General features: G+C 34.8%; 1 protein-coding gene across 5 annotated transcripts in view; it reads right to left on the reverse strand.

Moving 5' to 3' along the window:
• Window positions 1–1,875: 1,875 nt before the first annotated feature.
• Window positions 1,876–25,970, reverse strand: part of LOC131936039 (putative phospholipid-transporting ATPase IIB) — a 28,707-nt gene continuing 4,612 nt past the window's right edge. For 2 of the 5 annotated variants that reach the window (XM_059292864.1, XM_059292860.1), the window contains exons 2-25: window positions 22,804–22,977; window positions 18,749–18,899; window positions 17,873–17,986; window positions 17,495–17,662; window positions 16,876–17,022; window positions 16,650–16,730; window positions 16,138–16,290; window positions 15,824–15,913; window positions 15,655–15,725; window positions 15,304–15,469; window positions 15,048–15,104; window positions 14,072–14,317; window positions 13,191–13,352; window positions 12,240–12,332; window positions 11,766–11,849; window positions 11,218–11,320; window positions 10,912–10,979; window positions 10,632–10,820; window positions 10,270–10,479; window positions 9,920–10,140; window positions 5,637–5,745; window positions 3,906–3,963; window positions 2,958–3,161; window positions 1,876–2,831 (exon numbers count right to left, since the gene is read on the reverse strand). In XM_059292864.1, coding sequence (XP_059148847.1) covers window positions 2,695–2,831; window positions 2,958–3,161; window positions 3,906–3,963; window positions 5,637–5,745; window positions 9,920–10,140; window positions 10,270–10,479; window positions 10,632–10,820; window positions 10,912–10,979; window positions 11,218–11,320; window positions 11,766–11,849; window positions 12,240–12,332; window positions 13,191–13,352; window positions 14,072–14,317; window positions 15,048–15,104; window positions 15,304–15,469; window positions 15,655–15,725; window positions 15,824–15,913; window positions 16,138–16,290; window positions 16,650–16,730; window positions 16,876–17,022; window positions 17,495–17,662; window positions 17,873–17,986; window positions 18,749–18,899; window positions 22,804–22,919 — 3,198 coding nt within the window. In that variant the 5' untranslated portion in view covers window positions 22,920–22,977 and the 3' untranslated portion in view covers window positions 1,876–2,694. Of the gene's footprint in view, window positions 2,832–2,957; window positions 3,162–3,905; window positions 3,964–5,636; window positions 5,746–9,919; window positions 10,141–10,269; window positions 10,480–10,631; window positions 10,821–10,911; window positions 10,980–11,217; window positions 11,321–11,765; window positions 11,850–12,239; window positions 12,333–13,190; window positions 13,353–14,071; window positions 14,318–15,047; window positions 15,105–15,303; window positions 15,470–15,654; window positions 15,726–15,823; window positions 15,914–16,137; window positions 16,291–16,649; window positions 16,731–16,875; window positions 17,023–17,494; window positions 17,663–17,872; window positions 17,987–18,748; window positions 18,900–22,803; window positions 22,978–24,637; window positions 24,691–25,970 lie in introns of all 5 variants that reach the window. The other 3 variants (XM_059292862.1, XM_059292863.1, XM_059292861.1) reach the window with 3 other exon arrangements.

The following is a 25,970-nucleotide window of genomic DNA, read 5'->3' on the forward strand; positions in this document are numbered from 1 at the left end:
TAAACAGTATTATGCTTGAAAACATTGATCAATGAAAACACAAAACAATTTAAAGCATTCGGATTTCAGAAGAGAATGCATTATCTTCCTTTATATACAATATAAAATATTTCAGCCTCAATAGAAAAAATACCTTCTTAAACAAGTTAGATTTTTTGCCAAAATAAAAACAGCTAATTTAAAATCCGCAATTTAAGGTTACAAACAAGAACATCAACTTCAGTCAGTGTTTGTGATATAAAATAGGAAGTATTGTTTTATGCAGTCCAATTGAATAAGTTATAGCAGTCTCATTACATTTTCAATAAATCTTATTATTTTTTTAAAAACTTAACAATTCCTAACACTTAAAGAGTTCACAATAGCATTAACATAATGACACAGCCATATAGCTAACCCATGGAATGTTTCCTCAATGTGTTTGTCAGATCTTAACAAATCCCTAGCCAATGTGGAATGCTTCTTATCTAATCTACAATCAAAACATCTGGCCTCCTACCAATCATAAAACACAAAAATAAAAATGTATGTCTTTAAATTAGATCTCAGTACTATGGTTTATTAATGTAGATGTATAACACAGAAAATGACAACAACAAAAATAAAGGATTGCAATTTAATGGATACATAATAATAAATAATCAAATCACACATTAAAAAACCCTGGACAAGTTAAAGTAATTCCTTTACTTTACAATATAACAATTTTGTATCCAACATATATACAACATTTATGAAACAAAAAAAAAATAAAAAAAATGCAAACAACAGATGAAACATATTTTATGACAGATTAACAGCACATATTAATGTTTGGTAGATTTAGCTATGGATATATTTTATAGGAAGATTAGAAACAACCCAGATACCATTTACAAAATATTAAATATTAAAAAAAAGAATCTAACATTACTCTTTAAAACTGTTGATAATGGATCGATTACAGAAGTTGAAACTATTTTCATAATACATCCTATGCTATCAATGTTTTTAAGTTATCCCTAAATGATTATTAAATAATTTTAAAAACATTTATACACCATAATAGTACATGATTAGCAAATCAGCATGTCACACATTTCTGTAATCAATGATAATTTTAAAACTTGAAATTCTTTTTTTTAGAATTTTAAAGATGCTCAAAACTGTGTTTAGAATAACACATTAGAATGGTGTAGTATTATATAAACTTTAATTTTTTAAAAGTGAGCTGTACAAAATTCTGAACTAATGTTTCTATCCTTTTTTTAATTTTATTTTACCAAGTTTGTTTTAATTGACATAAAATTTTAATTTTCAACCAATTTTTTTTACTAATTATGAATGAAGAGTTTAAAATTACCCTGGGCAATATTGTATTATAGTTATAGTGTAGTAAACTAAACTTTATACACACACATTCTCGGATTGTTGTCATGATTTATAAACATTGCTTTTTTATACTGAAGTAGACAGGATATACTAAAAAACAAGGAAAACATAAATTGCAATATTTACTTACAAAGAAAGTCCATAATAAATAAGTTTTAAAAATTGCTGGTAAATTTTGTATTTCAAATGCTTCAAATCATTGCAATATTAACATTGAAATGCACATTGACAACAAAAACAACAAACAATATGACAATATTAAGTTTAAATAGAGTAATTATTACAAGGAAAAAGAAAATACCCATTCAAAAATAAAACCTTAAATTAATAACTGCTTTCTCACATCTATAGAAATAAATGTTTAAGTTATTTTTAACTGTTGTCAAAGAAAAGAATATACATATCCAAAACTTATTGAAAACATATCAAATTGTTAACATGACTAATGGAAATTAATTTTACTAGGTACTAGAAAGCATTAAAAGATTAAATATTGTGTTCTAGATTGTTTCTAGGTGAACCTTCAACTAATCCTGAGATGTGAAATGACTTTGGCTTTTGTGTACCTCTTAACAACAGCTGTGTCCAAGGCAAATCAACACAAACCAGTACAGCTGTTGACAGCAAGAATAATTCTGTACACAACCACACTCGTTTTAGAACTGCAACTTTAATACAAGAATGACAGGCTTAAATACAAGGTAGGAGTATTCATAATCCAGATCTCACAGCGAGCTAAATCCAGAAGTAACTTCTAAATAGCAAAGAATATTAGAAAATTAACCACTACAGTAGCTTCAGATGCCATTAAAATGTCAGAGAAGAAACTCTTAAGGCAATATTTTTCAGATGACAACTGTGTGACAATTTGGACAGAGGGATGCTTAAAGCAAATCTTTACACCTGAGTCACGTTTCAAATATGTACAAATCCTTTTCGAAAAAGACAATGTTGTTTGTATGTGCTTTAGACAGAACTAGATCTAGGAGATTTTGTTTTACAGAGGATAAAAAAAATGTACTGGCATAGAAAACAGTATGTGATTCATGTCAATGATGCTCTGTTTAAATGTGATATAATTTGAAATTTTTTACTTCTCACACAGAATTTAGACTTGCAACATGTGTACTATACATGTCTAGGGAAAAATTACTTGCAGTGTAAACATGGTGTTACATGTATGCCAAACATACTTTTAAATGTTATTGTTTCCTAGTAATAGTCCTTTTATACAGAAGGCTAGTGTTAAAAGAAAATCAATGATAAAGTAGTACAAGAGTTATCCATGATAAAGTACTACAAGAGTTATCCTAGAGTTCCTGCTTAGGGAGTCAGCTTGGAGTAGACAGGGGGAGAGAACTTCTTTCTCAAGTACTTTAACACATACAAAGGAATGCAGGATATTGATGTGATGACCAGCACTTTCCACACAAACCCCCATGTTTGTAAAAACTGAGAATCTGAACAGACAAACAAGTAAAAGTGATTATTTTTTTTATTAAGATAATACATTTTAAAAACCAGATTTTTTTAAAAACTATATTTTAAGGCAAGCTATTTATGCATAAATGATTATAATAGCTTACCAAAGTAGTCTCTAAGCACAGCCAAAGATGCTAGGTATATTCCCAGAGAAAATATCTGTGCAACTATCATTAACCAGTGCCAGTTGCGAACAGTTAGGGCAACCATGAGCAGCTCAGTGAGAATGAGAGAAGTAAATGTGATGCTGACAACGTGGATGAATTCAGCCTCAAAGAGAAGGAGAGCTCCATACATGATGATTCCACCTGTTGGAAAAATCATTCTTGCTAGTAATACTCTTTAATTTTGATGGCTTTAACAATATTGGCACTCTCTGGGTAAGCTCTGAAGTAATCTTGTAGAAAATTCAACATTACCAATTAGGATTCATCCAATACAGATATGTGTTTGAGACATTTTATATTTGATACTGCCATGTGCACTACATATATATTTTTATGGGTCAACAGTACATTTTTTTACACAAAGTCATGGATATCTCGAAGATACAGCTAAAAGCAGGGAAACCGTAGTAAAACAAAAATTTTGTTTTTATTTGCATGTTTTTCTTGTTGCTCGATCATTGTTTTAAATTTTTAAAATTAAAGGTAATTTCTTTACAAAATTTTAAAAATAATTTAAGCTTCCCGATTGAATCAGGATTAATTTTAAATGTAATCAGTATAGCGATATAAAGAAAAGTGGTTTAAGCAACTATATTTTAATAATTGTTTTTACTGAAAAAAAAAAAAAATTCATATTTTTAAAAATTTATTATTTGTAAATTATTATGCTATTAGGACTCAAAAAGTAAAGTAACAGATATAAAGCTTTATGTTATAAGTTTTAAAAATCTGGGATTATTATAATATAATTTTTTAAAATGTAGTAATTGAAAAAATAAAAGTAAATGTTTTTATGCTTAAAAAATTATTAAACAAGCCTACTGCCACTATATTTTAATTTTATTAGGTTAAATTTCCTTGGGCAGTATAAAAACAAACAAATACCTTGATAAATGCTTATCAACACCCATAAGAAAAAAGTCTTGAATGATAATGATCTACCCTGTAAAATGGAAAAATAACTTTTTGAATAGCGGAAAAGCTTAATGAAAATAATCAACATTTTTAAAGATCTACTAGAATACCCGTCATCCGTTGGATAACTGTGGGTTTCGGGGGTCATCCATCAAAAAACATCACGTCTGTCACTCAGAGGCATAGCGACCCTTCCCGGCGCCCGGGGACAAAGTTTTCGATTTGAACCCCCCCCCCCCCTCAAACTTTTGATGTGCACCCCCCCCCCACTCAAACTTTCGATTTGAACCCCCCTCAACCTATCAATTTATTTTTCCAAACCATTTTGGCGCCCCAACATATGTCCCCCCCCCCTTCCCCCCTCCCCTTCCCCCCCCCCCCGCCTCCCCTCCCCACCCCCCGCCTCCCCTCCCCACCCCCCGCCTCCCCTCCCCACCCCCCGCCTCCCCTCCCCTACCGTCCCCCCCCCCCCCTCCTCGGTACGCTACTGCAGTGTCACTTATCGTCACAAAAAACAGACCCCACATTCAAATATATGTTTTTTATCTTTTAAAAACACCGAAAACACCGATTTCGGACTATCCCTTCATAAACTGACGTCACAGGTGACCTACTCAACTCTACTTCACCTGCCCAGTGTCCTGCCAAGTCTCAGACAACATGTTTTTATCGTTTAAAAAACAATTCCAGCCGAGCATGTATCTGACCACACTATCCTTTCATATGCTTAGGACAAAGAAACAGATGAACTCTACTTCACCTGCCCTGTATCTTGCCAAGTTCAGATAGGCAACGTTATCATTCACATCTAAAAAAAAAAAATTGAAAAAAAAAATTTCATTGACATATTGGTCTAGAACCCGTGCCTCCTGCATGAGAGCTGACTACGCTACCATTTTAGCTATTTACTCGTGACGTCACAAGTGAATTTTTATACTATACTATGTGTCTCCTTATGCAACTTGATTTACGCGTATAGATTCTAGATCTAGATCTAAAAATAAGTCTAGTAGTACTAACTTTCAAATTAAATTTTATCTTAAATAAGCCAAACAAAGATTTATATAAAATAATTAAGGCCTGAAATAGATTCTAGATGTAGAATTTACATTGAATCTAGTGACCTACATCTAGGCTAGATCTAGATCTAGGCTAGATTCATAAATTGTCTTCGATAGCTGATCTTTAGATCTAGAGAAATTTATCGTAAAACTAAATGAAAAAGACAGTTGAAAATTGATATAAGTGTTGGAACGTAATAAATACAGCAAACGGACGTATTGTTAAAGTTATGACCGACAGAAAATTAGATTTAGAACGCGTTAAACTTTTGAATGGGAACACAATTTTCTTCAATAGACGCCGCCATTTTATTGTACTAAAGAGTAAACAAAAACCTGTGACGTCACTATTCCCACAAAGTTTAGTCAAGGTTTTAACATTTTAAAAAAAAATGGGTTATTCTGCGTAGGAATAAATCAATAAATTAATTAACGTCTTTAAATAAATTTGTGATCAACAGTCTGTCTGCATTAAAAAATTATTCTCTACCTGCATACCATTTTACAGCTTTCCAGATAGAGTCGAACATATCACAATTTTCGATCAGGCAAACAAATAAATATTCAAACATGTAAACAAACTTGACTTTTAGTAGTATATAGATGCTTGAATATTAAGGTAAAGTGAAAATCAAAATACCTTTGTTAAATCTTTATACAATTCTGGGTAAGTGAGAGCTATTTCTGGAGACACATCCGTATCCAACACCAAGGAGAAAACAGGATACATTGTATACACAGTAGCATAGCTGGGGACAGTTCATTAGAGATCATAGAACAGGGTACATTGTATACACAGTAGCATAGCTGGGGACAGTTCATTAGAGATCATAGAACAGGGTACAACATTGTATACACAGTAGCATAGCTATAGCTGGGGACAGTTCATTAGAGATCATAGAACAGGGTACAACATTGTATACACAGTAGCATAGCTGGGGACAGTTCATTAGAGATCATAGAACAGGGTACATTGTATACACAGTAGCATAGCTGGAACAGTTCATTAGAGATCATAGAACAGGGTACATTGTATACACAGTAGCATAGCTGGGGACAGTTCATTAGAGATCATAGAACAGGGTACATTGTATACACAGTAGCATAGCTGGAACAGTTCATTAGAGATCATAGAACAGGGTACAACATTGTATACACAATAGCATAGCTGGGGACAGTTCATTAGAGATCATAGAACAGGGTACAACATTGTATACACAGTAGCATAGCTGGGGACAGTTCATTAGAGATCATAGAACAGGGTACATTGTATACACAGTAGCATAGCTGGGGACAGTTCATTAGAGATCATAGAACAGGGTACAACATTGTATACACAGTAGCATAGCTGGGGACAGTTCATTAGAGATCATAGAACAGGGTACAACATTGTATACACAGTAGCATAGCTGGGGACAGTTCATTAGAGATCATAGAACAGGGTACATTGTATACACAGTAGCATAGCTGGGGACAGTTCATTAGAGATCATAGAACAGGGTACAACATTGTATACACAGTAGCATAGCTGGGGACAGTTCATTAGAGATCATAGAACAGGGTACAACATTGTATACACAGTAGCATAGCTGGGGACAGTTCATTAGAGATCATAGAACAGGGTACAACATTGTATACACAGTAGCATAGCTGGGGACAGTTCATTAGAGATCATAGAACAGGGTACATTGTATACACAGTAGCATAGCTGGGGACAGTTCATTAGAGATCATAGAACAGGGTACAACATTGTATACACAGTAGCATAGCTGGGGACAGTTCATTAGAGATCATAGAACAGGGTACATTGTATACACAGTAGCATAGCTGGGGACAGTTCATTAGAGATCATAGAACAGGATACATTGTATACACAGTAGCATAGCTGGAACAGTTCATTAGAGATTATAGAACAGGGTACATTGTATACACAGTAGCATAGCTGGGGACAGTTCATTAGAGATTATAGAACAGGGTACATTGTATACACAGTAGCATAGCTGGGGACAGTTCATTAGAGATCATAAAACAGGGTACAACATTGTATACACAGTAGCATAGCTGGGGACAGTTCATTAGAGATCATAGAACAGGGTACATTGTATACACAGTAGCATAGCTGGGGACAGTTCATTAGAGATCATAGAACAGGATACATTGTATACACAGTAGCATAGCTGGAACAGTTCATTAGAGATTATAGAACAGGGTACATTGTATACACAGTAGCATAGCTGGGGACAGTTCATTAGAGATTATAGAACAGGGTACATTGTATACACAGTAGCATAGCTGGGGACAGTTCATTAGAGATCATAAAACAGGGTACAACATTGTATACACAGTAGCATAGCTGGGGACAGTTCATTAGAGATCATAGAACAGGGTACATTGTATACACAGTAGCATAGCTGGGGACAGTTCATTAGAGATCATAGAACAGGGTACATTGTATACACAGTAGCATAGCTGGGGACAGTTCATTAGAGATCATAGAACAGGGTACATTGTATACACAGTAGCATAGCTGGGGACAGTTCATTAGAGATCATAGAACAGGGTACATTGTATACACAGTAGCATAGCTGGGGACAGTTCATTAGAGATCATAGAACAGGGTACAACATTGTATACACAGTAGCATAGCTGGGGACAGTTCATTAGAGATCATAGAACAGGGTACAACATTGTATACACAGTAGCATAGCTGGGGACAGTTCATTAGAGATCATAGAACAGGGTACATTGTATACACAGTAGCATAGCTGGGGACAGTTCATTAGAGATCATAGAACAGGGTACATTGTATACACAGTAGCATAGCTGGGGACAGTTCATTAGAGATCATAGAACAGGGTACATTGTATACACAGTAGCATAGCTGGGGACAGTTCATTAGAGATCATAGAACAGGGTACATTGTATACACAGTAGCATAGCTGGGGACAGTTCATTAGAGATCATAGAACAGGGTACAACATTGTATACACAGTAGCATAGCTGGGGACAGTTCATTAGAGATCATAGAACAGGGTACAACATTGTATACACAGTAGCATAGCTGGGGACAGTTCATTAGAGATTATAGAACAGGGTACATTGTATACACAGTAGCATAGCTGGGGACAGTTCATTAGAGATTATAGAACAGGGTACAACATTGTATACACAATAGCATAGCTGGGGACAGTTCATTAGAGATCATAGAACAGGGTACAACATTGTATACACAGTAGCATAGCTGGGGACAGTTCATTAGAGATCATAGAACAGGGTACAACATTGTATACACAGTAGCATAGCTGGGGACAGTTCATTAGAGATCATAGAACAGGGTACAACATTGTATACACAGTAGCATAGCTGGGGACAGTTCATTAGAGATTATAGAACAGGGTACAACATTGTATACACAGTAGCATAGCTGGGGACAGTTCATTAGAGATTATAGAACAGGGTACAACATTGTATACACAGTAGCATAGCTGGGGACAGTTCATTAGAGATCATAGAACAGGGTACAACATTGTATACACAGTAGCATAGCTGGGGACAGTTCATTAGAGATCATAGAACAGGGTACAACATTGTATACACAGTAGCATAGCTGGGGACAGTTCATTAGAGATCATAGAACAGGGTACAACATTGTATACACAGTAGCATAGCTGGGGACAGTTCATTAGAGATCATAGAACAGGGTACAACATTGTATACACAGTAGCATAGCTGGGGACAGTTCATTAGAGATCATAGAACAGGGTACAACATTGTATACACAGTAGCATAGCTGGGGACAGTTCATTAGAGATCATAGAACAGGGTACATTGTATACACAGTAGCATAGCTGGGGACAGTTCATTAGAGATCATAGAACAGGGTACAACATTGTATACACAGTAGCATAGCTGGGGACAGTTCATTAGAGATCATAGAACAGGGTACATTGTATACACAGTAGCATAGCTGGGGACAGTTCATTAGAGATCATAGAACAGGGTACATTGTATACACAGTAGCATAGCTGGGGACAGTTCATTAGAGATCATAGAACAGGGTACAACATTGTATACACAGTAGCATAGCTGGGGACAGTTCATTAGAGATTATAGAACAGGATACATTGTATACACAGTAGCATAGCTGGGGACAGTTCATTAGAGATCATAGAACAGGGTACAACATTGTATACACAGTAGCATAGCTGGGGACAGTTCATTAGAGATCATAGAACAGGGTACAACATTGTATACACAGTAGCATAGCTGGGGACAGTTCATTAGAGATCATAGAACAGGGTACAACATTGTATACACAGTAGCATAGCTGGGGACAGTTCATTAGAGATCATAGAACAGGGTACATTGTATACACAGTAGCATAGCTGGGGACAGTTCATTAGAGATCATAGAACAGGGTACAACATTGTATACACAGTAGCATAGCTGGGGACAGTTCATTAGAGATCATAGAACAGGGTACAACATTGTATACACAGTAGCATAGCTGGGGACAGTTCATTAGAGATCATAGAACAGGGTACAACATTGTATACACAGTAGCATAGCTGGGGACAGTTCATTAGAGATCATAGAACAGGGTACAACATTGTATACACAGTAGCATAGCTGGGGACAGTTCATTAGAGATCATAGAACAGGGTACATTGTATACACAGTAGCATAGCTGGGGACAGTTCATTAGAGATCATAGAACAGGGTACATTGTATACACAGTAGCATAGCTGGGGACAGTTCATTAGAGATCATAGAACAGGGTACAACATTGTATACACAGTAGCATAGCTGGGGACAGTTCATACATATAATGCCTGTTAAGTTTCTAATCTAAAGAAAAACAATAGGCTGCTCTCCTTACAGATAAGACCTAGACGACTAGAATTGAGAGTGAAGTGAACTTACCCCACCATGAGAAATCCTGGGAAAAGTGCTATAGAAACAAAATAGAAAACGGAGCAAAAGACAGCCTGCATGGTAGTGATGATGAGTCCCCTGTGTATGACAAACTGGCTGAGGGCGGCAGATCTCTTGTAGCTGTTCCTGCCATGCACAAGTAACAAGCGACCAATGTGACTGAACTGGGTGATAGAGAAGTCTGCTGCTAAAGAAGCTTGCTTCCCCTCCTGAGGGAACAAATCATCAACTTAGTCATAAAGTCTTGTTGCATGAAGTTTGGTTCTTTTCTACCACTACTTAACATGAATGAATATGATGTTACAAATGGTATATAGGCAGCATAGAAAAGCTTGTACCTTGCCAACAATACCAATCCCAGCATCTGCCGCCTGTATCATGCTGACATCATTGCCCCCATCTCCAATAGCGCTGGTTCTCTTTCCTGTGTGTGTCTTCAGCAATTTGACAATGTCAGCTTTTTGTGTGGGAGAGCATCGACACACTACAACAGCTGGGCACTGGCAAGCCAACTCCACAAACTCATGCTCATAATACTTTAAACAAACCTAAACAACAATTAAAGTATCCTTTTTATTCTACTTTCCAAACAATTTTTAAAAAATCATTAAGTTGAAAACTTAATGATTTTAAAATATGGGTCCACACATTCAGAATTTAACTAAGTTTAAAAAAAAATATTTGTATAAAAAATAGCAACCTGAAGAGAATCCCCACTAATAATTAAAGCTGCTTCATTTTTTCTGCGCAAGGAGTTCAACTCTAAATGTGCTTCCCCTCTGTCTGTTACGGTCTGGAAGACGTAGATGTCCTGCAGCCTTGATACCATCATTGAGCTTTTTGCTATACAGATGGCTGTTTCAAGCTTATCTCCAGTCAACATCCATACCTGCAGGAGGGACAATTTCAACATGTTTATTGTTTCATACAGAAGCAGTTGCACTGGTCACAAATAGTAACTTCAGCAAGGGGAGATTTACCCTGATTCCAGCATTCCTGAGCATCTCCAATGTAGGTCGCACGCCATCTTGAAGTTTGTCTTCAACCCCTAAACACAATGAGTGAAATAATGAAAACACCATTAAAAAGCAACTGAAAATTGTAATTTTGAATTACTAACAGCATATGGTATACAGTATGCATCCAAACAAAAAAAATCTTTAAAAATATCCACACAAAAAATATCTTCGGTATTATGAGCTTCCATTATCATGTCATTTAAAACATCAGACAAGGTGCATACAATGTCCCCATGTGCCAGTCAGAGAGGAAAAATGTCAACTTACCAGTTAGACAGAGCAACTCCATGTCTCTCTCAAGGCCTTCAATCACAGCCTGCATTTTACTGTTGCGCTCTTGAATACTCATCTTTGCTTGGTGATATCGAGACTGCAGGAAACAGATTTTAATATCGTCTTACTTCAAATTGACCACTAAAAATACACGAGCCGGCCCACGGCATAACATACGCCGCTATTTAGTTGTTTCTAATTTTCAATAATTCATAATTTGTGAATTCGACAGTACCAACGCTGACACTGAAAATATTTCTTTAAAACACTATAAGTAGCTCGTTAAGGACCATAACCCCCCCCCCCTCCTCCCCCCCCTACGTTTAAAATCGTTGGCTCTGCTTGTAAACATTTAGAGTGAACACAGCTCACTAAAACCATGTAGGGGTGGGGAGGTAGGGAGAGCGTTTGCAGCTTGTTTTCTAACGGCTCGAAGAAGAGAATTATATATATAGATTGAGTGACACAGCTCTCAAGCTTACCTACTAGCTATATTATCTGTACAAAATACAGCTTGACATTTTTAAGAAGATCCGACTTACTTCAAACTCTTGGTACTGCTCTTCTGTGAGAAGTTTCTTTGCCACCACCAACGTTCTTAGCCCTTCTCTAGCCATGTTGCCACACTAGAAAAAGTCAGTCAAAGATACACCACATTGTACAATCAACCAAAATAACACTCATCTGTATCAAAGTTAGACAATCACTGTGGCTTTTAACAACAAAAACAGTAAATTTTATTTGCCACACTAGAAAAAGTCAGTCAAAGATACACCACATTGTACAATCAACCAAAATAACACTCATCTGTATCAAAGTTAGACAATCACTGTGGCTTTTAACAACAAAAACAGTAAATTTTATTTGCCACACTAGAAAAAGTCAGTCAAAGATACACCACATTGTAGAATCAACCAAAACTCATCTGAATCAAAGTTAGACAATCACTGTGGCTTTTAACAACAAAAACAGTAAATTTTAACAAGTGTACATTCAAGGATGGTGCCAGTACTAACCTCCTCTTCTAGCCAATCATTATATTGCACGATACCTTGCATTACAACATCTGCACCTTTTAAATAAAAGGTTATTTCCCCAGTTTCAGTATCCTAGGATTTTAAAATTTTAAAAAAATATTAGTTCAAAGTAATTGAAGGCTATATTCACATTTTAATTAATTTTTACAGGTTAAAAATAAAACCTTGTTAATAAATGTTTATCACAGAAGTAATGGGATTCCTATCACAGAAGTAATGTGATTCCTATCACAGAAGTAATGTGATTCCTATCACAGAAGTAATGTGATTCCTATCACAGAAGTAATGTGATTCCTATCACACAAGTAATGTGATTCCTATCACAGAAGTAATGGGATTCCTATCACAGAAGTAATGTGATTCCTATCACAGAAGTAATGTGATTCCTATCACACAAGTAATGTGATTCCTATCACACAAGTAATGTGATTCCTATCACAGAAGTAATGGGATTCCTATCACAGAAGTAATGGGATTCCTATCACAGAAGTAATGTGATTCCTATCACAGAAGTAATGTGATTCCTATCACAGAAGTAATGTGATTCCTATCACAGAAGTAATGTGATTCCTATCACACAAGTAATGTGATTCCTATCACAGAAGTAATGGGATTCCTATCACAGAAGTAATGTGATTCCTATCACAGAAGTAATGTGATTCCTATCACACAAGTAATGTGATTCCTATCACACAAGTAATGTGATTCCTATCACAGAAGTAATGGGATTCCTATCACAGAAGTAATGTGATTCCTATCACACAAGTAATGTGATTCCTATCACAGAAGTAATGGGATTCCTATCACAGAAGTAATGTGATTCCTATCACAGAAGTAATGTGATTCCTATCACACAAGTAATGTGATTCCTATCACAGAAGTAATGTGATTTCTATCACAGAAGTAATGGGATTCCAATCACCCACTTACCCTGACAATTATTCCCATCCTTTTAGATTCTGAAGTAAAAGGGAAAATCTGTAGAATGGTGTAGGTGGCTAGAGCACCAGTTGGTGTCCGCAATGTGATGGAGTTCAGATCTCTTTTAACAAGGGCCAGATTTACACTCTCTGCCCAGCTGACCAAGGCAATCTACAAAACATCAAGTTCAAGAGATGACATTTTTATTTGCAAGATTTTAAATGACCAGCTAACCAAGGCAATCTACAAAACATCAAGTTCAAGAGATGACATTTTTATTTGCAAGATTTTAAATGATCAGCTAACCAAGGCAATCTACAAAACATCAAGTTCAAGAGATTATATTTTTATTTGCAAGATTTTAAATGATCAGCTAACCAAGGCAATCTACAAAACATCAAGTTCAAGAGATGACATTTTTATTTGCAAGATTTTAAATGACCAGCTAACCAAGGCAATCTACAAAACATCAAGTTCAAGAGATGACATTTTTATTTGCAAGATTTTAAATGATCAGCTAACCAAGGCAATCTACAAAACATCAAGTTCAAGAGATGACATTTTTACTTGCAAGATTTTAATTGACCAGCTAACCAAGGCAATCTACAAAATATCAAGTTCAAGAGATGACATTTTTATTTGCAAGATTTTAAATGACCAGCTAACCAAGGCAATATACAAAGCATCAAGTTCAAGAGATTATATTTTTATTTGCAAGATTTTAAATGACCAGCTAACCAAGCAATCTACAAAACATAAAGTTCAACAGATAACATTTTTACTTGCAAGATTTTAAATGACCAGCTGACCAAGCAATCTACAAAACAAAGTTCAAGAGAGAACATTGTCCTGTCTTCAATACACACTCTTAGAATCTTGTTAAGACTTACCTCATCTGGACTAGAAGCCTGGTAAGTGACTTTTTGTTTTAACTGCTGATCTGCTTCTGTATCATCATTCTTCACATCTCCATTAGTGGACTCTTCAAAAACAGGTGTGACATTATGGCACAGTGCTATGGCCCGCACAGCTTCTACCACTCTAGTTAACACATTGCGCCTCACTGGCCCAGATGTGCGTGTTGGGGTTGCAGTGGTAGATGAAGCCGAGTAGGATGTCTTCAAATGTGAAATAACCTGCAGAAAATTTTAAAATAAAATTTACTTTTCAAAATAGAGTAAATCTCTCAATTTTTGTTTTACAAGCTTTTATTTAACTTGCTTCCTATAGTCTTAATCCTGTCTGTCTAGACAAAATCGGGAGCACAAATTTTGGGCAATTCTAACCAATTTCTTTGAAATTCATCACGTGCGTCTAGACCTGATGACTGCAATATGACTTTAAAATTGACTTAACTGGATGACTAATTAATTTTGATGAATTAGTTACAATTTTCAGAAATGTGTAGGTAGTCTTATCCAACTATTGTGCACTATTTTAATCCCGTTATGTTCATTAGGTGCGCAATAGTTTTTAGTCGTGCAACTCTATTGTATTAAAAAATTTAAAGTACAGAAAAAAATGCATAAGAACTTTTTAATAACAAGCTTTTATGTAATAATGCACTAATAAGGAGAAAATAAATAATTTACTTTAAATATATTATAATACTCTACTATTTAAATAACTATAAAGAAAAGTGTGGATCACTTCTTAAATATTAGTAAAAGTATCCAATACATATTATAGCAGCCCTCTCTTTTCTTTATAGTTATTTAAATAGCAGAGTATTATAATATATTTAAAGAAAATCATTTATTTTCTCCATTTTAGTGCTTTATCACATAAAAGCTTGTCATTATTGATGCTTTTTTTTTCTAGTTAGAAACAACCATTTTTATAAATTATGTTAACTATAAATCCTACCTCATCCATAGTTTCTGGTGTGAATGACACAGTTCCTAAATGCAATCGCTTGAAAACCTAAGAAAATAAAGATCACGATTTTTATCTAATTTCATCATTTTTCTAAACACACTGACCATCTCAACAACAAATTTGCTAGCAATACAACATATTGATCATCTAAACAGCAAATTTGCTAGCAATACAACATATTGATCATCTAAACAACAAGTTTACTAGCAATACAACCTATTGACTATCAAAGCAATGTACTGACCATCTCATTCTGCGTGAGAGTCCCGGTCTTGTCACTCAGCAGGTATGTGATGCGGCCGAGCTCCTCAGGTATTGTGGTGCTTCTTGCCGTCATCCCAGGAATGTTCTTGTCCCGCTGCATCACCCATGAGTAATATGCTTTACCCATGTCTAGGTTAACACGCAAGCTGATGTACCAAGAGAAAAACAAAAAATTGAGTTTGCAAACTGTAAAGCTAAAAGTTGGAGACTTTTTGAGAGTTTGTTCATGTAAATAGAATAAATATAAATCTGTCTATGCTATTCATTCCACTTCTTCACACACCTTTAGTCATTTATTAAACATGAAACAAATTCTACATAATAAACATACCTAATGGGGATGATATAGGAAAAAAGAAGAATAAATCTGAAGAAATAACGGTACCAGGGTCCTCCAAATCCCTAAAATAAAAATGGATCAGTATTAACAGATTAGAAAAAAAACAGACAACAAAGTAATGTTGAGCTAAATCATGTAGAAGAAGCAACAGAAATATTACCTTGAGGATCATCATGACAAGGGAGAGAATAATGACAGCAAGAAACAAAAGCTTGGTCAATGTGTTGATCTCCAGATCTATCAGCCCAGTCTAAAAAATGGAAATAAAAAAGTTACTACCATAAAAAAAAAGAATCAAGTAACAATGACCTTCTATCCATAACTTAAGGCCATATCTGTTTTAACAAAACCATAGCATTGTAAAAATTGTGAAACTACAGAGAAAACTGTACAAGTAGGCAGCACTGTAAAGTTGATTGGGTAATTTAAAAAAAAAACAACTCCTACATTAGGACCCTGCAATGGTCTCCTCACCTTGCTTTTAGGCTGAGATGTGTTCATGACACTTCTGGTCTCTGAGCCTGTGTAGATGACAACACCCAGAGCAGTTCCTGATGCCAGCACAGTGTTGGCCCACAGCGTGTTTTCTATACTCAGGGAGTCCTCATGCACCGTGCCTGAATCACTCTGGAAGTGGACAGAATCAAACTTAGGGCAAACAAGAGTAGTGTTGTCTTCAGTCACACACATCAACATCTGTGTGTGCCTGAATCACTCTGGAAGTGGACAGAATCAAACTTAGGGCAAACAAGAGTAGTGTTGTCTTCAGTCACACACATCAACATCTGTGTGTGTCTAGATTAAAACACTTCATGTAATTACATGCTAGTCTTTTAACATAACTACACACACATGTTTTGTTTTAGAAATCTACTTAACACAAATTTAATGTACAATAATGTATTTTATATAAGATTAAAAATTGTTGATTACAAAACATGTTTTATCAAAACAGCTTAAAGCTCCCAATATTTAAACTAACTCACACGAGTGAAGGTACCCACAAAGCTGTGGATGGCTTTTTGAGGTTTTTCAGCATAAACTTGACCAGTGATGTCCAAAATGTCCTATAATATTAAACAAAAACTCATCTAGTTCATTTTCTAAATTATTTAATTAATTTTTTTTATAAGTGAATCAAAAAACTGTGGTATGAAATTAAAAACTAATAAAACAAGCAATCACTGACTTAAAATGTGAATGAAAACTGACCACATTAGATGGTAGCCTGTGTGTTTCCTGTACAGCTAGCCTCAGCTTCCAGTCCGTCTCACCATCCAGCTGATCTGTGCGGATAAAGCAGCCTCCATCTTTCTCAGATGTTCTCAGTAAAACCATGTCTGCAGGCACTCTTTGGTTCTAAATGGTGAAGTATTAATTAATGATCATGTAAATGGTGAGGTATTAATTAATGATCATGTAAATGGTGAGGTATTAATTTATGACCATGTAAATGGTGAGGTATTAATTAATGATAAAGTAAATGGTGAGGTATTAATTAATGATCATGTAAATGGTGAGGTATTAATTAATGATCTTGTAAATGGTGAGGTATTAATTAATGATCTTGTAAATGGTGAGGTATTAATTTATGACCATGTAAATGGTGAGGTATTAATTAATGATAAAGTAAATGGTGAGGTATTAATTAATGATCATGTAAATGGTGAGGTATTAATTAATGATCTTGTAAATGCTGAGGTATTAATTAATGATCTTGTAAATGGTGAGGTATTAATTAATGATCATGTAAATGGTAAAAGCAAAAGCTTGAAAATCTGCAATAAAAATATTTTTCTAAAAGTTATTTAAAGTTATTGTATGAACTTACTTTTTCTAAAATAATCAGATGACCAACTTGGATGTCAGAGCTGGGAATTCTGACGATGCCGTCACGAGTTAACTTTTTATACTTCTGTGAGTTGGCTTCTTTATCTCTCCTGTATCTTCTGTAGTCATCTAGGGCTTCACGACACATAGTAACAAACAGCACAAAGCCCTGTACAGCACAAATAAAACTATACAAGTAAACTACAGGAACAAAAGAAATGGAACAAACAAGATTCCAATCATTTGAAAGCTAGAAGAAACAGAAAAAAATATCTTCCAATGTCCTTCCAAAGTTTGTTAATATTTTTTCTACGATACAACTTGAGTAATAAAAAAAACTAATTGTGCCAAAGAAAAAAGGAATTTAAGTGAGGCTTACCAAAGGTCCCCAGTAGGTGTAGAGGTACCCAATCCTCAGCTCTGGCAGAAGCTGAGATAAGGCCATGATGAGAAAATACAGGTTCAAGAAAAATTTGAACTGTTCAAATAATACCTGAGGGGGAACATAGCAAACTGTTAGTGCATTTTCTTAGTTAGGGGTCATCCATTTATGACGTCCACAAAAAATGTTTGTGTCCCCCATGTGGACTTCTACAAAAATTTAGTAAATCTCGCAAAACTTACTACTAATTTCAATAACATGTATTGTGTACCTAATAACAGATATACGGCTTTAATGTTTTTAATGTTTATTATTAGGCCTAAATATCAAAAGTAGAATCTAGAGGTCTTTAACACGAACAATGTCGTCTTGATTTCACTTTTTACGTGCACGATACGAGCTTTATGTTTGTTTAAACATGTTAGTACTTCGACCTTAAGTTCAACATGTGGACATCTGCACCGACCCGAACCCCCCCCCCCTGTCCACATGGGTCCACAAAAGTTGATTTTTTAACACCCCCCTTCACCCCTCCGTTTGGACATTATAAATGTATGTCCCCTTACTATAAGTATAGGGGTGAGATTAGCCACTTACTATGGGTATAGGGGTGAGAATAGCCACTTACTATGGGTATATGGGTGAGAATGGCCAGTCACTTACTATGGGTATAGGAGTGAGAACATCCAGCCACTTACTATGGGTATAGGAGTGAGAACATCCAGCCACTTACTATGGGTATAGGAGTGAGAACATCCAGCCACTTACTATGGGTATAGGAGTGAGAACATCCAGCCACTTACTATGGGTATAGGAGTGAGAACATCCAGCCACTTACTATGGGTATAGGGGTGAGAATATCCAGCCACTTACTATGGGTATAAAGGTGATAATGCTGTACTTCTGGTTGCGAACAACATTGCGTGGATGTTTCTCAGTCTGAAAAGTTCCCAGACCAATGTGGACCACACGAGGCTGCAGCTCCTTCTCTCGACAACAAACTGAGAAAATTTTCCCCAAACAGCTGCCAAGTGAGATAACAAGAATGGATAAATATAGGGGTAGATGTACAGAAGTACAGAGAGATGAAAGAAAACATTGAGTGTATCAAGTAACTAGACTAGGCCAGACTTCTATAAGAAAGTAGATGTACAGAAGTACAGAGAGATGAAAGAATACATTGAGTGTATCAAGTAACTAGACTAGGCCAGACTTATATAAGAAAGTAGATGTACAGAAGTACAGAGAGATGAAAGAAAACATTGAGTGTATCAAGTAACTAGACTAGGCCAGACTTATATAAGAAAGTAGATGTACAGAAGTACAGAGAGATGAAAGAATACATTGAGTGTATCAAGTAACTAGACTAGGCCAGACTTATATAAGAAAGTAGATGTACAGAAGTACAGAGAGATGAAAGAATACATTGAGTGTATCAAGTAACTAGACTAGGCCAGACTTATATAAGAAAGTAGATGTACAGAAGTACAGAGAGATGAAAGAATACATTGAGTGTATCAAGTAACTAGACTAGGCCAGACTTATATAAGAAAGTAGATGTACAGAAGTACAGAGAGATGAAAGAAAACATTGAGTGTATCAAGTAACTAGACTAGGCCAGACTTATATAAGAAAGTAGATGTACAGAAGTACAGAGAGATGAAAGAAAACATTGAGTGTATCAAGTAACTAGACTAGGCCAGACTTATATAAGAAAGTAGATGTACAGAAGTACAGAGAGATGAAAGAATACATTGAGTGTATCAAGTAACTAGACTAGGCCAGACTTATATAAGAAAGTAGATGTACAGAAGTACAGAGAGATGAAAGAAAACATTGAGTGTATCAAGTAACTAGACTAGGCCAGACTTATATAAGAAAGTAGATGTACAGAAGTGCAGAGAGATGAAAGAAAACATTGAGTGTATCAAGTAACTAGACTAGGCCAGACTTATATAAGAAAGTAGATGTACAGAAGTACAGAGAGATGAAAGAATACATTGAGTGTATCAAGTAACTAGACTAGGCCAGACTTATATAAGAAAGTAGATGTACAGAAGTACAGAGAGATGAAAGAATACATTGAGTGTATCAAGTAACTAGACTAGGCCAGACTTATATAAGAAAGTAGATGTACAGAAGTACAGAGAGATGAAAGAAAACATTGAGTGTATCAAGTAACTAGACTAGGCCAGACTTATATAAGAAAGTAGATGTACAGAAGTACAGAGAGATGAAAGAATACATTGAGTGTATCAAGTAACTAGACTAGGCCAGACTTATATAAGAAAGTAGATGTACAGAAGCGCGGAGATATGAAAGAATACATTGAGTGTATCAAGTAACTAGACTAGGCCAGACTTATATAAGAAAGTAGATGTACAGAAGTACAGAGAGATGAAAGAATACATTGAGTGTATCAAGTAACTAGACTAGGCCAGACTTATATAAGAAAGTAGATGTACAGAAGTACAGAGAGATGAAAGAAAACATTGAGTGTATCAAGTAACTAGACTAGGCCAGACTTATATAAGAAAGTAGATGTACAGAAGTACAGAGAGATGAAAGAATACATTGAGTGTATCAAGTAACTAGACTAGGCCAGACTTATATAAGAAAGTAGATGTACAGAAGTGCAGAGAGATGAAAGAATACATTGAGTGTATCAAGTAACTAGACTAGGTCAGACTTCTTGTTTGAATTACCTAAACTGTCCTGCAGTTTCTCCTCCAGGATGAGTTTTTTCAACAGACTGATACATTTTATTAACTCATACACAACCAAACAATTAAATAGTTTGTTTTTCTTTTTAAAATCTTACTATCTACTTGAAAGTGGTGGGTACATTTTAGGATACACCTACATTAAAACACTATTATAATGTTTATATTTAACAGACATGAATAATGCAAAAAGGAGCATACTATACTATTACTACTAGATCTAAACTATGTGTCAAAGTATTTACAAAATAATACATATTTATGATGTAAAAATACTCTATCAATTATGAAATAATAACAATAATTAATGACGTAACTTTTGAAGCTGTTAAAAATGTCAACACATTTGTATTTCCCTACAAAAATGAATAAGAATGTACAGTAAATAATATCAATACAAGTGAGCAGGCTGTTCAAGTGTCAAAACACATGAGATCTATAAAGTGTACACAGATGTTGCATTTTTTAACTGCTGAGCCAAGGCACAAGTCAAAAGTTACACTACAACTTTATTATCAACGCAGTATACTATTCAAGCTTTTGATGAATAATGCTATTACAAGATAACTTGAAACCATCTTGAACTATAGTCAACAGCAATGTTAAAAGATTCATAAGAGCACTTTTTAATGCCAGGTGTCAAGTTACTGCTATGATTTTATTTTATTTTTATTTAAAGCATGGGCAGTGATACAAGTCATGGGCAGTGATACAAGTCATGGGGATGTTACAAGGAATAAGCTGTTCATGCAACAGCTGGTCACAGTGTCAGCACAAACTACTGGCACAGGAAACTACACAGTATCATGACTTGTTTACACTCAGTGTCTCATGAGATCTTACAGACTGGCACAGGAAACTACACAGTATCATGACTTGTTTACACTCAGTGTCTCATGAGATCTTACAGACTGGCACAGGAAACTACACAGTATCATGACTTGTTTACACTCAGTGTCTCATGAGATCTTACAGACTGGCACAGGAAACTACACAGTATCATGACTTGTTTACACTCAGTGTGTCATGAGATCTTATAGACTGGCACAGGAAACTACACAGTATCATGACTTGTTTACACTCAGTGTGAGATCTTACAGACTGGCACAGGAAACTACACAGTATCATGACTTGTTTACACTCAGTGTGTCATGAAATCTTACAGACTGGCACAGGAAACTACACAGTATCATGACTTGTTTACACTCAGTGTGTCATGAGATCTTACAGACTGGCACAGGAAACTACACAGTATCATGACTTGTTTACACTCAGTGTGTCATGAGATCTTATAGACTGGCACAGGAAACTACACAGTATCATGACTTGTTTACACTCAGTGTGAGATCTTACAGACTGGCACAGGAAACTACACAGTATCATGACTTGTTTACACTCAGTGTGTCATGAAATCTTACAGACTGGCACAGGAAACTACACAGTATCATGACTTGTTTACACTCAGTGTGTCATGAAATCTTACAGACTGGCACAGGAAACTACACAGTATCATGACTTGTTTACACTCAGTGTCTCATGAGATCTTACAGACTGGCACAGGAAACTACACAGTATCATGACTTGTTTACACTCAGTGTGTCATGAGATCTTATAGACTGGCACAGGAAACTACACAGTATCATGACTTGTTTACACTCAGTGTGAGATCTTACAGACTGGCACAGGAAACTACACAGTATCATGACTTGTTTACACTCAGTGTGTCATGAAATCTTACAGACTGGCACAGGAAACTACACAGTATCATGACTTGTTTACACTCAGTGTGTCATGAAATCTTACAGACTGGCACAGGAAACTACACAGTATCATGACTTGTTTACACTCAGTGTGTCATGAGATCTTACAGACTGGCACAGGAAACTACACAGTATCATGACTTGTTTACACTCAGTGTGTCATGAGATCTTACAGACTGGCACAGGAAACTACACAGTATCATGACTTGTTTACACCCAGTGTGTCATGAGATCTTACAGACTACAATTTGTATTATGGATTCAAGGTTGTTTACAAAGTGTGTTATGAAATCATTTGTGGTGCTAACACTGATATGGAAACAAGGTGAAGTTAGACTTTCCTAATACATTATTACAAATGTTTAAAAAATTACACTTCTGACATTCTATACAGGCAATCCAATGACTCAAAGAATTCCACGATCTTAAGTCGGTTTCTACTCACTTTGTGCAGAAATTGGACAATCGTTGTGAGAGATGATTGAAGATACCTCTAGACCGCCTGCGTCTTTCATTGACGAGGCGGTCACTTTCATCCATCTCAAAGCTGTCACCACACATTAGGGGCACAGTGTCAAGACAGACACCATTTTCTTCTTCTTCTGAACTACTTGTATATCTGATGATTCAAATAAACACACTTTAGAAAATAATATTTTTAAACAGTTTACGTGTGCACATGTTTTAGCCAACACAATAACAGATTTACAAAACCTATCCAAAAATTTTAAACACAAAATGCTGGAACTAAATTTACCCTTTTATAAAATAATTTCAGTTAATATATTAATCATAATATTCAATTTCTGATTCCAGTGAAGAAAAAAAAAGATTCAGTATGTAACAATCAAGAAGATTAAAACATTCATTCCATAGTGCAGTCACTTAACAATCATGCTAGTGATGGATACACATTCAGATTAGGCACTCATTAAATTTTTTTCAAATTCAAATATGTTGTGTGAAGCAGAACAGAAAAAGTGGCAAAATGTAATAGTTGACAAGTGATATATTTCAGTAAAATGTATGTTTTCATTTGACGTATAAATTATACATTTAAAGATTGTGAATACAACAGCCATTCAAACAAAGTTATTGCAGAAAAAATATAATTATTACTGATATTAATATATTACTGTAAAGTTTGTTTCACAATAGACTAATATTTTATTTTAAAAAATACCTAATGCAGTAGTTTTATTGGATAAAATGTTATCAGATCTACTAAATTTTTTAAAAGATAACCTTTGAATAAATAGAAAACAATTGCAATGGAAAAATGAAATTCTAATCATAAAAATGATGGTGAAAAAATCAAGGAAGCCTTACTGTTAAACCACAAACAAGACAGCAAAATATCCATTTGATATCTAAGCTAAAATGAGCAATTATAAACTACAGAAGACTATTTTTTAACTTTTACAAATGAAGCAAGCCATGACTTAAAGTGTAAACTTTCATTAGGTGATAGTTGTGTGATGTTATGGGAGAAATAAGGGTTTAACATTTGATGAAAACAGGGCCACCACAGTAGAACAGGTTGTCAAATGTAGCTAATTATTTAGTTCATGGCTAATTGGAATGTAACAGTAATTATCAGCACAGGGTGTGGAGATTAAGGTTTAATAGCACTGGATGGGGAAATATATTAGACTGGAAGTTCTACGGTAATGGGTTAATAAAAACAATTGCTTGTGTACCAGATATCAATAAGAAAGGTAATTAGATTTTTTAAATGGGAAAAATACATGATAGGTTGAGCTATTGGCCATCTGTGTAGGCTACAAGTGTACATGGTAATATCAAAATAAAGTTCTTACTAAACGAATCATCACACTTTACTTCATTTGCCTCACAAATGAAGCCAGAATATGAAGTTAATTTAGGCTGCATTAATTATTGCATTATACTTATCTCTAAGGGAGGTATTATATAGCCTAGAGCAAATGAATAGCTTACATACACCATTTATTGAGTACATTGTTCTCATATATAGTTGTCAGGTGAATTGATTGGTATATTATAAATTACACAAGTAATTCAAGTATTGAAAACTATTTGTTTCATGCATTTAAGGCCCTGTATCACTTGCAGGAATATTTTAAAGAGTAGTAAATAAATTTGACACAGTTCAATACCTAACTTAGCATGTAAATTGTAATTTACAGGATTACAGGATAAAAAAAAGAAAGCAAACTGTGCTTAGTTATATGCTGGATAAAAAAAAGTCAAAATATCTGGGTGAAAAATGTAGGGTGGCTGAAGTGGCAGTGCCTTACCCTACTTGTGTTAGGCTTCTTAGCTGAACAGTCATTGCTGCTGGCCAGAACTACTAGTCAATGGGGAAAATAAAAGACATCACAAGAAATTAATCAACAACTTCATCACCAAGGGAAAAGCAAGGGTTGAGATCAATTGTGCAGCTAAAGTTGTGTGTCTACACTTTATGTCAATATGATAGAACTAAATGTGAACAAAGCACTTAGAGACACTGCATATGGGATAAACAATAATTTGAATTCCCTGCATATGTGGTAATAAATTACTATAAAATGTAAGCTACAAAAACTACTTGTTATTGATTTTTAAAATTGATTTATTTAACACTATTTCCTTTACATTCTGTTGTATTCTATGCCTGTATTAGTAAATGCTTTTAAGTGCTTATTATTTCACAATACACTTTGGCCAAGGTTATGATAAAACTATTATGACAATCTTAATAAGGGCAAAAATGGCACACTAATAGTAAAACAGAAGATCTCTCATAAGGTTTTTTCATTCTCACCAGCATTAAATGTGAACTTTTCCTAAAATGTGGTTACATTTTTTTTTTTTTTTTTTTTTATTTTCTACTGTTCTGATGGTAGTGCTTGCTCAGCAACTTGACCTAAGCTGTCTCATTGCTGCTAATGAAATGTGCAACTACTTTGTTCAGAAAAAAAAACAGGAGGGTAACAGCATAAAACATGTTGCCATGGGTTTTTTTTAAGCATAAACTATAGTGAGTGGAATTTATTATTTAAAATAACAGTCGATTGTCAAGCACCAGAAATAATTTCCTATGAGATATAAAAAATATTTTTTTTTTAAATGTATGCATGATTTTATGGTACTTTCCATCAGAGTTAGAGTTGAATTAATCCATTATTTAGAGCTCATAAAGGGATAATTAGGCCAATAGTTTAGTTGCTTCTTTGTTTAGGAAAATAAAAACTGACTGAGCTCCCCTTTCTCGTATAACAGTGAGGGAGATGGAACTTTAAATGCAATCTGGGTATAAAAGTGTTTCAATAGCTTTTTTAAAAAATAGAATAGAATTGAGTAGAAAAAAGAATTATGCACCAAATGAATGTAAACATTTTGTGCATAAGTGAGCAGAAAATTACTTTAATTTTTAAAAAGTTAATTAAAACATCTAATTGTCACAGTTCATTGTTATAGAGATTTGAACTATGGGAAAAGTTTGAAATAAATCAGTCCGATAGAAGTTATGCTTCCAGTCACCAAAAATCATTCCATATTTAATAAAATCAGGAGAATAAGATCTTATACCTATTTATAAAAAGTCATTCTTCTAATTGAAAAAGATACTTCTGTTTTCTTTTAAAA

Source organism: Physella acuta, unplaced genomic scaffold (genome assembly GCF_028476545.2).
Source record: "Physella acuta isolate Inbredline_101_S28 unplaced genomic scaffold, ASM2847654v3 ptg000166l, whole genome shotgun sequence".
Taxonomy (NCBI): domain Eukaryota; kingdom Metazoa; phylum Mollusca; class Gastropoda; family Physidae; genus Physella; species Physella acuta.